This window comes from Alexandromys fortis, unplaced genomic scaffold, assembly GCF_014885135.2.
Source record: "Alexandromys fortis isolate MF-2015 unplaced genomic scaffold, M_Fortis_MF-2015_v1.1 scaffold_2_1_26212458, whole genome shotgun sequence".
In the NCBI taxonomy this organism is placed as follows: domain Eukaryota; kingdom Metazoa; phylum Chordata; class Mammalia; order Rodentia; family Cricetidae; genus Alexandromys; species Alexandromys fortis.
The window spans coordinates 16,351,144-16,367,368 of record NW_026067930.1 but is presented as its reverse complement, the minus strand read 5'-3'; the positions used below and the strand labels follow the sequence as shown (position 1 = coordinate 16,367,368).

The 16,225-nt window shown below is 49.2% G+C and overlaps 1 protein-coding gene across 1 annotated transcript in view; it reads left to right on the top strand.

Moving 5' to 3' along the window:
- Zhx2 (zinc fingers and homeoboxes 2) overlaps positions 1-15,932 on the top strand; it is a 131,993-nt gene extending 116,061 nt beyond the window's left edge. The window contains exons 3-4 of the mRNA XM_050145241.1: positions 1,395-4,097; positions 14,660-15,932. Of these exons, the coding sequence (XP_050001198.1) occupies positions 1,595-4,093 (2,499 nt within the window). The 5' untranslated portion in view covers positions 1,395-1,594 and the 3' untranslated portion in view covers positions 4,094-4,097; positions 14,660-15,932. The remainder of the gene's footprint in view (positions 1-1,394; positions 4,098-14,659) is intronic.
- Positions 15,933-16,225: the final 293 nt, after the last annotated feature.

Below are 16,225 nucleotides of genomic sequence, written 5' to 3'. Positions count from 1 at the left end.
ACCTACACACACACACACACACACACACACACACACACTGGGCAGCAGAGGAGAGGGAGGATTTCTATTTTAAAGCCTAGGGGCTGAAGAAATAGCTCAGCAGTTAAGAGCACTGGCCTTCTGCAGGATCAGGGTTTGGTGTTCAGCATCCACTTTAGGTGGCCCATAACTCCAGCTCCAGGAGATCCAATGCCTGCTTCTGACCTCTGCAGGCACCCTTACATATATCCACACCCAAATACATACCTATAAACAAAATTAATCTTTTTTCTAAGTCATGGAAGCATATTGAAATAGTTGCCCTATCTAATTGCCCAGGCCTCCTGGGGCAGTTCCATGTGTAAGCTGAGTTGGGATTCAGACCTTCTCGGGCATGGCCAGAGAGAAGGCCATCTGAGGCAAACATGCAGTCATGCGAGTCAGGAGAACCGTTTCTAGGCCCGAGTCCAAAGGTGGTTTATTACAGCTCATACTGAGACAACTGTGATGGCACATGCCTGTAATCCCAACACTCAGAAGGCTGAGACAAGAGAACAAAGACGCAAGGCCAACCTAGGCTGCACAGGGAGGACAAGACCAGCCTGGACTATTGGAGAGACCCTGTCACAAAGATACAAAAGAAGTGCCACATCCCTATAATGTAATATCATGTTGTCCCTTTGAATGGAAATGGGGTACCGTTTGAGAGAAACAAGGAAAGTACGGTGTTTGGGTTGGTGGCTTACATTAGTCTCCTTTATTTCTTTCCCTACATTTTGTATACTCTTATGCTCTTATGATAAGAAGTGATATGCCCATATTCATCTTTCCCTGTTTTTTGTTTGGGTTTTTGTTTTGTTGTTTTGGTTTGTTTGTTTTTAAAAAAAAAAAAAAAAACAATCTCACTATAAAACCCAAGCTAGCCTGGAACTCAAACTCATGATCTTAGTGCCTCAGCCACCTGAGTATGTAGATTAAAGACATGTGTCACACCGCTAGGCTGTCTTATCCACCTCCTAATGCCATGGAAACCCGTCTGCAGGCCCCAGTTAGGTGTCTAGCTTCTGATGTCCCATAAATAAAAAGCAACTTGCAACACCTGGCTTGCCCTCTGCGCCAGGCTCTGCACTTCTGAAGATCCCGCTGTCTTTGTTCTCTTTCTGTAACTTTGTGTCTCTGAACATGGAGCCCCCAACCTTGTTTGCTTGCTGTCATTTCCCTTCTTCCCGGAGAAAAGAAAAGAAGACCGACTTTCTTGTGTCTAACTCCCGCCTGCCCGCCATCAGTGCTTACATGTGTGTTTGATTTGGTGCCAGTTGGGGGGGGGGTCATGGGAACAAGTCTGAAAAATAAAAATGCTGATTTCTTTTGCATTGTGAAGAGTCGCTGATTCCAGCTTTGTTCTTGTCCCGCAGACATGAAGCTGCCTGGTGTGCTCAGAAATTGGTACGGCTACAATTATCTGTGCTGAAATCATCCTGAAAACTTCATCCGAAGACTTCAGCATTCAAGGGAAGCCAAAGGCATTTGAGAGGGAATAAAGCCAAAAGTCAAGAGCTTCACTGTCCCGTCCCTACCCACTCCAAAAAGACGTCATTGCTCACACACAGGCAACATGGCAAGCAAACGGAAATCTACAACTCCGTGCATGGTCCGGACATCACAGGTAGTAGAACAAGATGTGCCGGAGGAGGCAGACAGGGCCAAAGACAAAGGAATGGGCATGCCACAGTCCGACGTGGCCAAGGACGGCTGGGCAGCAGAACCTGAAAATTCTTCCAAAGAAAATGAAGTGGTAGAGGTGAAATCTATGGGAGAAAACCAGTCCAAAAAACTCCAGGGTGGTTATGAGTGCAAATACTGCCCTTATTCCACACAGAATCTGAACGAGTTCACAGAACACGTCGACATGCAACACCCCAACGTGATTCTCAACCCCCTCTACGTGTGTGCCGAATGTAACTTCACAACCAAAAAGTATGATTCCTTATCTGACCACAACTCCAAGTTCCATCCGGGGGAGACCAACTTCAAGCTGAAGCTGATTAAGCGCAATAATCAAACTGTTCTGGAACAGTCCATTGAGACCACCAACCACGTTGTGTCCATCGCTGCTGGTGGTCCTGGGGGTGGTGACCATGACCCCGGGGTCTCTGTGGGTAAAATCCCCATGATGAAGACAGGAAAACCGAAGGCAGATGCCAAGAAAGTGCCCAAGAAGCCTGATGAAGTTGCCCCCGAAAACCACACGGAAGGGACTGCCCGCCTGGTGACCGACACTGCTGAGATTCTGTCCAGACTTGGAAGTGTGGAGCTCCTTCAAGATTCACTGGGACACGTCATGCCTTCTGTACAGCTGCCACCAAATATCAACCTTGTCCCCAAGGTCCCCGTCCCTCTGAATACTACCAAATACAACTCTGCCCTGGACACAAACGCCACCATGATCAACTCCTTCAACAAGTTCCCTTACCCCACCCAGGCTGAGCTCTCCTGGTTAACAGCTGCCTCCAAACACCCGGAAGAGCACATCAGAATCTGGTTTGCCACCCAGCGCTTAAAACATGGCATCAGCTGGTCCCCAGAAGAGGTGGAGGAGGCCCGAAAGAAGATGTTTAATGGCACCATTCAGTCAGTACCCCCGACCATCACTGTGCTCCCAGCTCAGCTGGCTCCCACAAAAATGTCACAGCCCATCCTCCAGACGGCCCTGCCGTGCCAGATCCTTGGCCAGCCCAGCCTGGTGCTGACCCAAGTGACCAGCGGCTCGACGACCGTCTCTTGCTCCCCCATCACACTTGCCGTAGCCGGAGTGACCAACCATGGTCAGAAGAGACCTTTGGTGACTCCCCAAGCTGCCCCTGAGCCGAAGCGTCCCCACGTCGCCCAGGTGCCAGAACCTCCACCCAAGGTGGCCAACACCCCGCTCACCCCAGCTAGCGACCGCAAGAAGACCAAGTTGCAGATTGCGCACCTCAAGGCAAGCTTTTTACAGAGCCAGTTCCCTGACGATGCTGAGGTCTACCGGCTCATTGAGGTGACAGGCCTCGCCAGGAGCGAAATCAAGAAGTGGTTCAGTGACCATCGGTACCGGTGTCAGAGGGGCATCGTCCACATCACCAGCGAATCCCTTGCCAAAGACCAGATGGCCGTCACAGGCACCCGACACGGCCGCACCTATCACGTGTACCCAGACTTTGGCCCCCAGAAGTTCAAAGAGAAAAGCCAGGGACAGCTGAAAACCCTGGAAGACAGCTTTCTGAAAAGCTCTTTTCCCACCCAGGCGGAAGTGGAGCGGCTGAGGGTGGAGACCAAGCTGAGCAGGAGGGAAATCGACTCCTGGTTCTCAGAGAGGCGCAAGCTTCGAGACACCATGGAGCAGGCCGTCTTGGATTCCATGGGGTCTAGCAAAAAAGGCTCAGATATGGTAGCCCCCAATGGTGCTCTCTCTCGACTTGATCAGCTCTCCGGTGCCCCGTTCGCTGGTTCTCTACCCAGCCCTTCATCAGCAATGATACAAAACCAAGAACAGGTTCACCTGCTAAGGAGCACTTTTGCGAGAACCCAGTGGCCCACTCCTCAGGAGTACGACCAGTTGGCAGCCAAGACCGGACTGGTCAGAACTGAGATTGTGCGCTGGTTCAAGGAGAACAGATGCCTACTAAAAACTGGGAGTCTGAGTTGGCTGGAGCAGTACCAGAAGCATCACCTGTCAGATGCCGTATCAAGAAAAGTGGCCAAACACATTGCTGAGAGCCCAAAGAATGGAAGTGAGGTGGCTCAACAGTATGCCAGGGACCCCAAAGCACTCGGCGAGCAGGACTCCGGCAAGCTGGTCCCCAGGGTGAAGGTGGGTGACGAGCAAGCCAAGGACTGTGTGGCAGGCAAGCCCTCGGAGGCCACCTCAGACAGATCGGAGGGCAGCAGCCGAGATGGCCAGGGCAGTGAGGAGAACGAGGAGTCGGGCATCGTGGACTTTGTGGAGGTGACGGTCGGAGAGGAGGACGCCATCTCAGAGAAGTGGGGGAGCTGGAGTCAGAGAGTAGCAGAAGGGACAGCAGACCGCGCAGACTCCGACTCTGACAACGCCCCTGCAGAGGCTGGCCAAGCCTAGACAGGTAATCCTGCCTATTTACTCCAAAGAATGGGGAAGTGCAGATTTACCCTTTTAAAAAAAAAGAAAGAAAGAAAGAAAGAAAGAAAGAAAGAAAGAAAGAAAGAAAGAAAGAAAATTGGCCCAGATAATGTAGACAGGGATACCAAGATGCTGACTCAGACAATGTACTTTTTTTCATTAATATATTAATTGTCCATATAGGTTGATAAAAATCATCCAGATATGTCATTGGCATGGTATAGTCAAGTATTTCTTATCGGAAACACCAGAGACTAGAGCATTTCGGATTTCAGATTTTTTTTTTCGGAATTTGTAACATTTGCACATATAATGGGGTGTGCTGAGGGCTGGGACCCTAGTCTGAGTCTGAAAATATTTATATTTCATGTTTACGCTATATGCAGAGACCAAAGGTAACTCCAATGCGATAGTTTTCGTGATTTTGCACATGCTTGAAACATCGTCTTGTGGTTTGGCATCCCCCTCCTCACATCATGCTGGCATTGGAAAGTTTCAGATTTCGAAGTTATTTAGTGGTTTAGAATTTCAGATTCGGGATGTCCGACTTAGGCTTATCATGTATATGTATCACGTACGGTGTGTTGGAAATACAGATCCCATAATGGAATGGCTCGGGGGAGCTCATCTTCATATGACTACCTCAGACACACTTGTCAGCTTCTTTGGGGTAGCAAGTAAGTTCTTTGTCAAGGTTCTTTGACGGAAAGATGAAATAAATAGGGCTTGCTAGTCCTGTACCCTCGTTTGTCAGGAGGGGATGCCCTGCTGCCTAGACCTGTTTGGACACCAGCCTTCGGGCGTGTTCACACTTGAGTCTTTCCAGACTGTTAGACCAGCACACCCTCTGTGTGTATTATGGTCACGGTTGGGGAGAAAAAAGAAAAAGAAAAGAACAAGGAGTAAGGGGGGGGGGGAGTGTATCTTTTCTTTCATTGTCTTTTTGTTTTATTTCAAATTACTGAATTAGAGGTTAGGGGATGTTTCTTTGCACCTGAGAGTCTCTGAAAATACTCCTTATTTGCCATGTGTGGCTCAGGGAAGGTGTCTTGCTGTTTACGTCCCAGTCACCCCTTCCAATCTGGACAAGACCTGTGCAGATGCAGACCTGTGGAGCCACAAAAGCCAGGGAAAGGGAGGTTACCATGGTGACTAATGGCCATGTCATCCACATAATGGGACAGGTCTTGAAGTCCTTGGTGCGTGTGCTTCCCAAGAGGTCAGTGCGAGTCAAAACCCCAGTGCAGCAGCTGGCTTGGCTGTGTATGTGCACGTGCGTGCGTGCGTGCGTGTGTGTGTGTGTGTGTGTGTGTGTGTGTAGAAAGGAGGTGAGGGCTTTGCTCTGTGTGTGTGTGTGTGTGTGTGTGTGTGTGTGTGTGTGTGTGTGTGTGTGTAGAAAGGAGGTGGGGGCTTTGCTCTGTGTGTGTATGTGTAGAAAAGGAGGTAGGAGTGTGTGTGTGTGTGTGGAAAGGGAGGTGGGAGGAGGGGCTCCTTTGCTGATCGATCACAAGGGCATCCTGAAACATAAGCTGGAAAGGCCCGTGGTTTGGCCAGGTGAGCTGCTCTAGTGATCACTGGAAAAGCCACAGAAGGGGCCTCCCAAGTCATCCTTGACAAACAAAAGTAAGGGTCTCTAGGATGCTTTGTATGGTCCTGAAGGAAACCCTGGAAGCTCCACCCCTCTATGCTGATGAGCTGAGATGACTTGAGCCAGCCACGCTGCTCGTTATGAACTCGTGTATTGCATGATAAAACGAGGTGCCAGGCAAGTCAGTAAAACCCCCTTTCTAGCCAGTTCCAGCAACAGTTTAATGACCTGCCAACCCAGAGGACCCACACATCTTCTGGAGGAACTGCCTGTGAGTCAGGGCAAAGGATACAGCCCACAGAGGAGGTGCCGTTGATAGGCCAGAGTCCTGCGTATCAACAGGAGTGCCAACGAGCCACCTCTAGCTGGCTGCTTTGTGTCTTCCCTCTCTCTGGCCATGTTCCCCACCTTCTTAGAAAGCCCCTCCATTCTAGCTATGTCTCCCCTTTTGAAACAGTGGTTTTGTTTGATCTTGTCTTGGTTTTTGTGAATGTCTTGTCTTGTTTTTCTCATGAATGCTCTAGCTTGCCCTGAACTTCTCTTCGTGACCTTGAAATTACTTGGTTGCTATTTCTTCCCACCCTAGAGCAGACAATAGGGTCAGTCCCCTGGAACAATATATAGAGAACATCCTGTGTCCTGGCTGCCATGGTGGATACCTAAAGACAATGGAGGGAGGCAGTTGGTTGGTTCCCATTCCCAACAGAGCTCAGCTGGGCTGAGAGCAGAGACTATACTTTCTATTACTAGCCAGTATGACATCATGTGATGGGGACATATATACCGTAGTGTCTTCCTGCCACCATCTGAAATGTCCCATTGCTGTTGGTCACCCTCCTTCCATTCTCTTTTTACTGCCATCCACCTTCTATCTAAGGGTGTGTAGAATGCCCAGGGGGTTGGAAGTGTACTGCTGAATTAACACCAGAGCACTCAGAGATGTAGGAAGTACCTATATTCCCATTTTCTGATTATGGTCAGTGTGAGCTTACAGAATATTCCTGAACTAGATTACCGGGGCTTTACCAGGCACTATCACATATTCACGATGGCCTCCTGATTGTCCAGGGTGCCGTGTTCTGGAGGATGGGTCTGCAGGATGCACAGAGAGTAGCATCTGAAAACTGGTCCAAGTCCTAGCCAGAAGCAACCCTCAAAGATGTCTTCCATCTTAGACAGTGGGAAAAAAAGGCTCCCTAGATTATGGATCTCTCGAAATCCATGGATATGCTCAATACATGTATTGGGACTGGGGAGATGGCTCAGTTGACTAACATGACTGTTGAATGTCCCTGTAAAAAGCTGAGCATAGCAGGGCCACATACCTGTAATCCCAGCCCTGGGGATGCAGAGACAGGAGGATCTCAAAGTTTATTTGTCAATCACTTTAGTCAAATTGGTAAGCTCCAGGTTCATCAAGAGATCCTATTTCAAAATCTAAGGTGCAGAATGATTAAAGAAACCCAATGTCTGACCTCCACATGTACATGTAACATATACACATATGTTGTAGGCATAATATGCTTGGAAGCAGAAGCTAATATAACATTCTGTATTAATTACAATACACATGACAGAGACAACTTACAAAAGGCAAATTTGTTATTGGTTCACAGTTTCAGAAGCCTTAGTTCATTGTGGCAGGAAAAGCATGGGAACAGGGTCACATCTGTCCCCAGAAGAGACTTCATTACAGTGTGGACCAGAAAGCCAAGAAAACGGCCCAGAATCAGAGAAGATATATTCTTCAGAGACCTGCCTCTTGTGGCCTACCACGCCCAGTCATTTTCTGTCTCTTAAATACTCCAAAGCCTTTGAAATAACGCCATCGGATGAGGGACAGGGCACTCAAATCACACGCCTGTAGGAACTATTTCGGAATTCAAACCGTAGTGCATTGCTCAGCAAGAGCCTCAGAGAACCCACTTCATGTTGAGCACTGTGTATGTGTGCGTGTGTGCATGCGTGCGTGTGTGTGTGTGTGTGTGTGTGTGTGTGTGTGACTTTACCAAAAAGGCCCCTACCTGGATTTTAGCCTAAAACGGTAAGATGTATACATAAACCAGAAGTCCCTCTGGACTGTTCTTTTTAAAGACATTTTATTTTTTAATTATGCGTGCACAGAGGGGGAGGAGTGTGCATGTGAGTGCAGTACCCAATATGGCCAGAAGAGAGCACTGGATCCATCGGCGCTGGAGTTACAGGCACTTACGATTCTGGGAACCAAACTTGGGTCCTCTGCAAGAACATTATGTACTGGGAATCACGCAGCCATGTCTCCAGCCCCCACCATCTGGACTGTTTTATACAAGCTCTGCACACAGAAATCAGAGGAGCCCAGAGGGAGAAAGGTGGCTTTTCTGGGGGGAAAGAAAAATCCACCCACCAAGCCACACGTGCAAGCCTTCTTCACGTTCAAACAAAGGGAACTCAGAAACCTGAAGCAAACTCCCCAGAATTCACTCGGCTGGTGTCTAAATTTGGCTCAAGCTCTCCAGCCACTCTCTTCGCAGCCTCCAGATTTCTGACAGTTCTAACTCTTGGTGATTAATGATGGCTCGGGGAAGGTGTGAAATTTGTGAAATGTCAAAATAAAAAAAAAAAAGAAGATGAAGAAAAAACTTGCCATGGCTCAGCTTGCTCAAAATATTTAAGGCTGCTTAATTATTGCATGCTGACTACAACTCAGGGCCCAGAATATGTATGCCCCTCACACACTGTTCAGATTGCTGTCTATATGCAGAAGGATGAATGAATGAATATGAATGAATGAACGAACAAAGAAATGAATGAATGAATGAATGAATATACTCCAATCATTAGTTTGCACGCCTCCCTTCCCCCACCAGACCCTGGAAATCAGGAACCCCTCCTCATCAGTCTGAGTTCCCGGGGCAGACCTGAAGGAGGTGGGCTGTGTCCCGGTTTTCTTTCTTTTTTTTTTTTTTTTTTTTTTTTTTTTTTGGTTTTTCGAGNTGGTTTTTCGAGACAGGGTTTCTCTGTGGTTTTGGAGCCTGTCCTGGAACTAGCTCTTGTAGACCAGGCTGGTCTCGAACTCACAGAGATCCGCTTGCCTCTGCCTCCCGAGTGCTGGGATTAAAGGCGTGCACCACCACCACCCGGCCCTGTGTCCCGGTTTTCCCTGTCCATTTGCTGTTGATAGAAACACAGGCCAGATGGCTATGAAAGAAAAGCGGTTGATTCTGGCTACGCTCTCAGAGGTCCACGGTTGAATGACCATCTGGTGATGGCCTTCTTGCTGGTAGATCCCCAAAGCAGTTCAGAGACAAGAAGCATGGAGCGTGTGTGCGCGCGTGTGTGATGATCTCACGCACTATCATGTTTTCATCATAATTACTATGTCATTTGTACAAACGTATGGTTTCTTCATGGCATCTCCGTATGTGCTTTGGTTGTGCCCACCCTCACCTTCTCCCTTTTCCCCGGGCCTCCTCCATACCCCCTGGTAGTCTCCCCACTGATAGTCCTCCGCCTCCAAGTCCAGTGTTGTGTTGTTTGTTCTGTTTTCTTTTGTTTCTACATAACAAGAGGAAATGGGTGATGTTTGTCTTTCTGTGTCTGGCTTATTTCTCTTAACACCGTGAGCTCCAGACCCCATCTGTGATGAGTTCCGTTCTCCTTTATGAAGAAACACTCTTGTGTTGCGTACACAATACTGGGTTCTGTCTGTTTGCCTTTTGACAGGCATCTAGATTTATTGCATGTCTTGGCTCTTGTGAGTCACGCTGCAGTAACCATGGCTATGCAAATATCTCTAGTATGCACTCCCTGTAGGTCTTTTGGCTACACAGCTAGATAAATGATAGCTCTATTTTTAGCTTTTCTGTTTGTTTGAGGTTTTAGTTGGGGGGGGGGGTTGGATTCTTCTTGTTGCTGTGGCTTTTGTTGTTTCTGAGGAACTCCCATACTTTAGACATAACCCCGTTAAACACTGTAATAGTGACCCTTCTTGTAAGCAAACGCCTGATTAGGAGCGCTTTATGGGAGAAAGGACTCGTTCTTGCTTACTGTTCGAGGAGACACGTTTTATCAAGGTGGGTAAGGCGTGGTGGCAGGAACAGGAGGCCAGCTGGTCACTTGCCTGAGCAGCCAGGAAACCAAGAGAGCGCGGAACGGGACCCTGACATAAAACATCAAGATCCAGCCCCAAGCAATTCGCCTCTCCTAGTAGAGCTTCCACGGCGTTACTAGCACGCCTTGGTTCTCAGAAGGCCACCTTCATCCTCACGTGGACTGTGTGAACAGCCACTGTGCGTTCACACCCCCAGCATCTTTTTCTCTGCTTACCCAGCCCTATTAGATTAGGACTTGATTGTTCTCCACTTAATTACCTATTTAAAGATCTTAGCTGAAAACACAGGGCTCCAGTATACACATACGGTTCACGCAGCAACACTTATAGCGTGGTCTGTGGTTGTCGGAGTTAAATGAGAAGATAAGAGGGAGCCCCCAGGCGCTGGCATTAAGAGCGGCACCTGCTCGGTAGCGGTAGCGATGCCTGTGAACTTTTTTCTGCCTCTCCATATGGTGAAGTTGGCTGGCTACTTCCTGCCTTTCCACACTGACATTTTCCGTTGGACCCTGCTTGTGCGAGCTCACGCCATGCATTCGCTGTATAACGAGAGGGGTATGCGTGAGAGGCCTGGGGCAACAACATGGGCTGACATGTGGGGGGGGGATGTTTACCATGCCAGGCACGGCTCACGCGCCTCGCACATGCTCGCTCATCCTCACAGCAACTGCAATCAGCAAGAGTTTCTTCACCTGCAACCGACCATAGAAAAGACACAAAGGAAGATGACCTACCCAAGGTCATCTGGGTAGAAGGTAGTGAGGCTGAGATCCAAACCCAAACCTAGATGTGTAACCAGCGTGGAGGCAGCCTCTGCCTGGGAACCAGCGTGGAGGCGGGCTCTGCCTGGGAACCAGCGTGGAGGCGGGCTCTGCCTGGGAACCAGCGTGGAGGTGGGCTCTGCCTGGGAACCAGCGTGGAGGCAGGCTCTTGCAATGGAGCCCATCCCCATCCTCAAAGCTCTAAGAAGGGACTCCCTCCTCTGGCACACGGGCTCTGATTCTCTTCGAGCCCCGGCCATGCCATCTGTCTCTGTGGTTGTGGCCTGAACGATCCTCAGAGTCCACTCTGTGCTGTTGGCCTTGGCTGTTGCCTGCTGCGGTTGGAGCATGACCCCTTGTTCAATTACATCGTCACCAGCTTTCTGGTTTCTCTGGTTTCTTCCACTGCCTAAGCTAGGCTGTCCTGGAACTCACTCCGTAGACGAGGCTGATGTTGAACTCAGAGATGTGCTTGCCTGTCTCCTGAGTGCTGGGATTAAAAGCATGGACCCCCATACCCAGACCTGAACTGTTCTTCAATCCCTTTCACAGACCTGAAGCCTGGTCCTGTGGGGGTCTTTCCCTGAGGCTCTCACTCCCTTTATTACATTTAAACCTTTTCCTGGTGCCCCTTTCTCCTCAAACTGTCTGTTTTGTAACTTTCCTTGCTCAGCTCGCTCCTTTTCATTATGAATCTGCAGAACACTGGCCACTAATAAGCAACATGATCAATGTTGGGTTGTTTTGAAATGTCCTCTGTCAAAACTGTTAATCCCTAACTCTTCAATTTAGCCTCAGGAAGACTTTTTTTTTTTTTTTTTTTAACGAGGGCAGAAAGCAACCATGTTCTTTGCCAAAATATCACAAGAACAATCTCTAGGCCACATATTAATGTTCTTCCCCTCCGAAACCTCTTCAGCAGGGTTCCCACAGTTCAAGTTACCCTCAGCACCGCTGTCTTCCATGTTCCTAGTAGTATTGCCTTTAAGCTGCACTTAAAGCATTTCTAACCCAGAGTCCCAAACTCCATATAAAAACATGGCCCAGCCTGTCACAGCAATCCACCAGTCCCTGGTACCAACTTCTGTCTTAGTTAGGGTTTCTGTGGCTGTGAAGAGACACCATGACCACGGCAAATCTTACAAAGGAAAACTTATAATTGGGGGATGGCTTACAGTTCAGAGGTTTAGTCCATTATCAGTATGGTGGGAAGCATGGAGGCAGACAGGCAGACACGGTGCTGGAGAGGTAGCTCAGAGTTCTACATCTGAATCGGCAGGCAGCAGGAAGAGCAAGTGAGTCACTGGGCCTGGCTTGAGCTTCTAAAACCCCAAAGCCACCCTCCAACGAGATCACGCCCACTCCAACAAGGGCATATCTCCTAATAATGCCCCTGTTCATGAGTCTAAGGGGGCCGTTTTCATTCGAACCACCACAGATGAGGAATGCCACATGGACCTCCCGGAGTACCCGTGTAGCACTCGGCGCTGTTTAGAGGAACCGGGACCTAGTGATGAAGAGGACTTTGAGAGGAAGCGGAACCAGACGCAGAAGAGCTTCCACCCCCCCCCCTTCCAACAGCTCCTCAGCCCCTGCTTGGAATAGGATGAAAGAGATGAGCCATGAGTGGACATTTGCAAAGCCGAGACCACAGACAACAAGGACTTTACCTTCAACCTCCCAGTGCCACCAGCAGCCAGTTATCACGAAAGGAAAGGAGCAGGGGAGTGTGGGAGAGACAGAGAGAGAGAGAGAATGAGAGTCTATGTTACGGGAAGAGAATCACCGTCTCGCTCATGAAGTGCACAGTTATTCTCTCCCAAGTCCTCGGGGGGCCCGAGAGAAAGTCCTAATGGGAAAATAGAAAAACAAAGCAAAACAGAGAGCTGTCACGTGGTTCTGTTTGTTTCTTCCTGCTTCGCCAACACATGGAGTACTAGGGAAGCAGATTTTGTCAGAATTCGATGGTCACTGTGGCGAACTGTCCTCAGAGTCGATGTGGGAAGTAGGAAGGTTTCCTGTGCCTACAAGGTTTTCTGGTGGGGTTGGACATCCCAGAAGGCAAAGCCTTTCCAACAGAGGTCATAAGAAAATGTTCCTAGTGGCCTTGCAGCTTCCTCCAAAGCTCTGGGGTGAGGTGACCCACTGGGCATGCATGCTCTGTTTGGGGGTGTCTGACCAAGTGATAAGACTCCCTAGGGAGTTAGCAAGGGGCCACACAGACTAAGCACAACGATAGGGTCTAAAGAAAACAGCCACCCCTCAAATGTGGACTTTTTCATTCCCATTTACAACAGCCACCACCGTGACAGCTCACACACGCTCCCCATACTCACTGACAAATGCCTGTTGAGTATCCCATGTGGGTCGGGCACTACAGAGAGATGGTGGCTGGAGCCAGCAAGGAACACAATGGGTACCACCCATGGCCATGGCACTACCTCTTACCAACGACAGTCAACTAGACAAGTGAAGGCAGTGTGTGACAGCCATGCTGGACGGTGTCTTGGCTGTGTCCCTGAGAGAGAATCCCTTGTGTGATAAGGTCAGGGACTGGAAGCACTGTGAGTAGGCGGAGGAGAAAGGCCCGAGAACATCGCCCAGCTAAGTCAGATCTCATCCGTGCAGGGCCTGAGGCACGAGGAAAACTGGGCCTGGTTCCCAGGGCAGCTAGTGAAGGCAGGAAAGGGGGTAAACGGAGTGGCTCAAAACTGCCACTCTGATAGGAGAGCAGGGCCATGCCCGATGCCCCGGGGCCTCTTTAATCAGGAGCCTGACACTAGAATATGCCAAGGGACAAATGGCTGTTGCGGGTGGCACTAGGGAGCGTGGGGCCAGGGCTTGCTTTGTCTGCCCTGCTCCATTATCTGAACATGGTAGGGCTGTGAGAAACACAGGTGGGCTATCATCCAGGCACTACCTGCCGTCTCTTCACGCCTAGCAGGAACCTGGGACTGGAGGGGAAATTAGACCGAGCCTATGAGGCACTTGCTGACTGGCTGCCCTTTAGGTTTGGGCTGTGAGGAGACACCCCTGGACAGGGATCCCATTTCCAGCCTCACTTTGAGAGTTCTAGCTCCCACAGCCTGAACCCTGACCATGGCCACATACTCCAAGAAGGGCAGAGGAGAATTAGAGTCCACGAGATCTGAAGAATGCTTCCAGGGCCTGGGGCCACACACACATGTATTTGGGATAAATGCAAAAGGAAAAATGGTGGGCGGAGATAAGCTTTTTCTGGGCCTGACTTTTTACCTGTCCATCAGTAATCATCATCAACATTGTTACAAAAGGTTGGAGAAGCATACATGTTTATGCCCATGTCTAAAAACTTTATTAAGAAGGTTGGTAAGATGTTCCAGTTGGTGAAATCATTGTCAAGCTTGAGTTTGATTCCAGGAACCCACCCAGTCCCATGGTTGTCCTAGGACCTCCACACGTGTTTTCTCTCTCTCTCTCTCTCTCTCTCTCTCTCTCTCTCTCTCTCTCTCTCTCTCTCACACACACACACACACACACACACACACACACACCTTGTCAGCCTCCACCCACACTCTAAACTGACACTTAAACCTGGAAAAACAAGGCAGTATTTCCTGAGCCCCTGTAAGTGAGACTTTGCATGAATGCAGTAAATGCCTGGCAAGAATGACGTCACTGGAATTGTTTAGTTTAGCTCACACAGTTCAGGCCATGGTGACTTGGGGCTGTGTTCCTGGGTCTGGGGTATGGCAGACGATGACAGCAGTGGGAGCCTGTGACTGACAGAAAGCAGGGAGAACAGGAAGCAGCCAGGGATAATATACCCCAAGAGCCATGTCCCCTAGTTTCCTAGTTATTTCCAGGCCCCACCTCCCAAAGTAGCCATCGCTTCCCAATATAGCACCACGAGCTGGGGACCACGTGTTCAAATACAGGAGGGTCTGTCAGGGGTATTTCAGGTTCAAACAAAGCCCGACATGAAGGGCATCTGTCCCTCCTTCAAACCAGTCCCGGCTTTGGAAAGAGTCCCCCAAGCCGCAGGAGGACTAGGAAGAGGCTTTCCACCCCAAGGAATGGCAGTCCTCTCTCTGACATCTCTTTGGTTTGTGTCGTCCCTCCAGGGCCCTGGGTCTGAACTTCTGCACTGATAAAGGGGGGGCTCTGTCTTTGAAGAAAGAAGAAAGCTCCGCCCCAGCGTCTGTGGGCCGTCTCACCAGCGACTCTGAGCGCCAGTGCTTCAGTGGCGCGCGCCTGGAGGTCACCGGAACTCCGGAGCTCTCGGCGCCCCTCCCAGAGGCCGGGTGGGAATAATTGTTCGTAGTGCCAAAGTCCTACTACTGCGTTTTTTCAATGAGTCCCTGTACATAGTCTCCACCTCTGCCCCAGCCCCACCTCTTGCTATACTGGAACCGATTTATACAATGTGGGAATTTTGTTACCTTTTTAATCGAGGGCAACTTCCTTTTCCAGCACTTCCATGGTAAGGTGTTTGCTTTTGTTTCTTTTTTTTTCCCTCCCCCAGGAAGGAGGGCTAACCACATTGCTTTTCTCTTTTCTTCTTTTCACTTTATTAACGAGGGGATGGGAGCATTACTATTAGTGCCACTGTAGCTACTGGATTTTAGGTAGGAAGAATTTCTTTATTTTTAAGGTAGTTTGACATTTGGGAGGTGTCTCTGTGGGAAGGACTGAGGTTGGTCCTCTGGCTCAACATTGGATGGATTCACAAATAGCAGGCCTTCCGCACCAAGCCCATGCCCAGCCGCACCCCCCCAGTTGCCTTTTGGGGACCCTGCCTCTCAGCCTGATGCCAAGAGGTGGGTCTGGCTTCTCAACTGCTTGGAACCTGGGGAACAGGTGGCTGCCCTCTTTTTACAAATCTTTTTGAAATACCAGCAGAAAGGGCTCCCACCCTTGGTGACGCCATCCTTGCTCTTAGGAAACGGGAAGAGAGTCGTCTTTCTGCCTGGCTCGTACAAAGGTGAACGAACGTCTCTGGGTTTCTTTGCTCTTCCTCGCTGCCTTTTCTGGTGTGACATTTGACAAGATCTCAGCTCTAAGCCTCACTATAAACTGATTTTGTGTGTGTGTGTGTGTACGCGTGTGTGTGTGCGTGTGTGTGTTTGGACCGATTTTAGATACCTGAGTGCACTTTTATTTTTAGTTAGTCATAACTTTTAAAGAAGAAAAGCCAAGAGATATATCTCGTATAAATGTCACGACATGGATTCTGTTTGCTGTCCTTGTCCCCTCTCCCACTCCCCGCCCCTTGACCCCACTGGGGTCCACTGCACAAGTAAAATGCTAGGGGGTTTGAATAAAAGCAGTTTTTCTAACTCGTTGCTCATTTGTTGTAACTCAATAAAGCAAAGACTAAACATTTTTGTAACCTTCCCTCTGTTCCTTGTTCTTCATTGTTAACTGGCTCCTGAGGCCTCAGCCTGTATTCCTGACTTGGCCACCTCCCATTGCCAATTCATTATGGCCTTATTTTTTTTTAAGGTTTATTTTTATTTGGTGTGTGTGTGTGTGTTAAAGTCACGAAACAGAAATTATCCCTTTTGTTTATATTCCTGTGCCAAAATCCTAGGCATGGTAACACCTGGTTGCAAGGAAAAATGGCCAAGTGGTCCAGAGCCAGCGGCGGAGGAGTCCTGTCCCTCAGGGGAAAGTGGAGGGGCTATCAC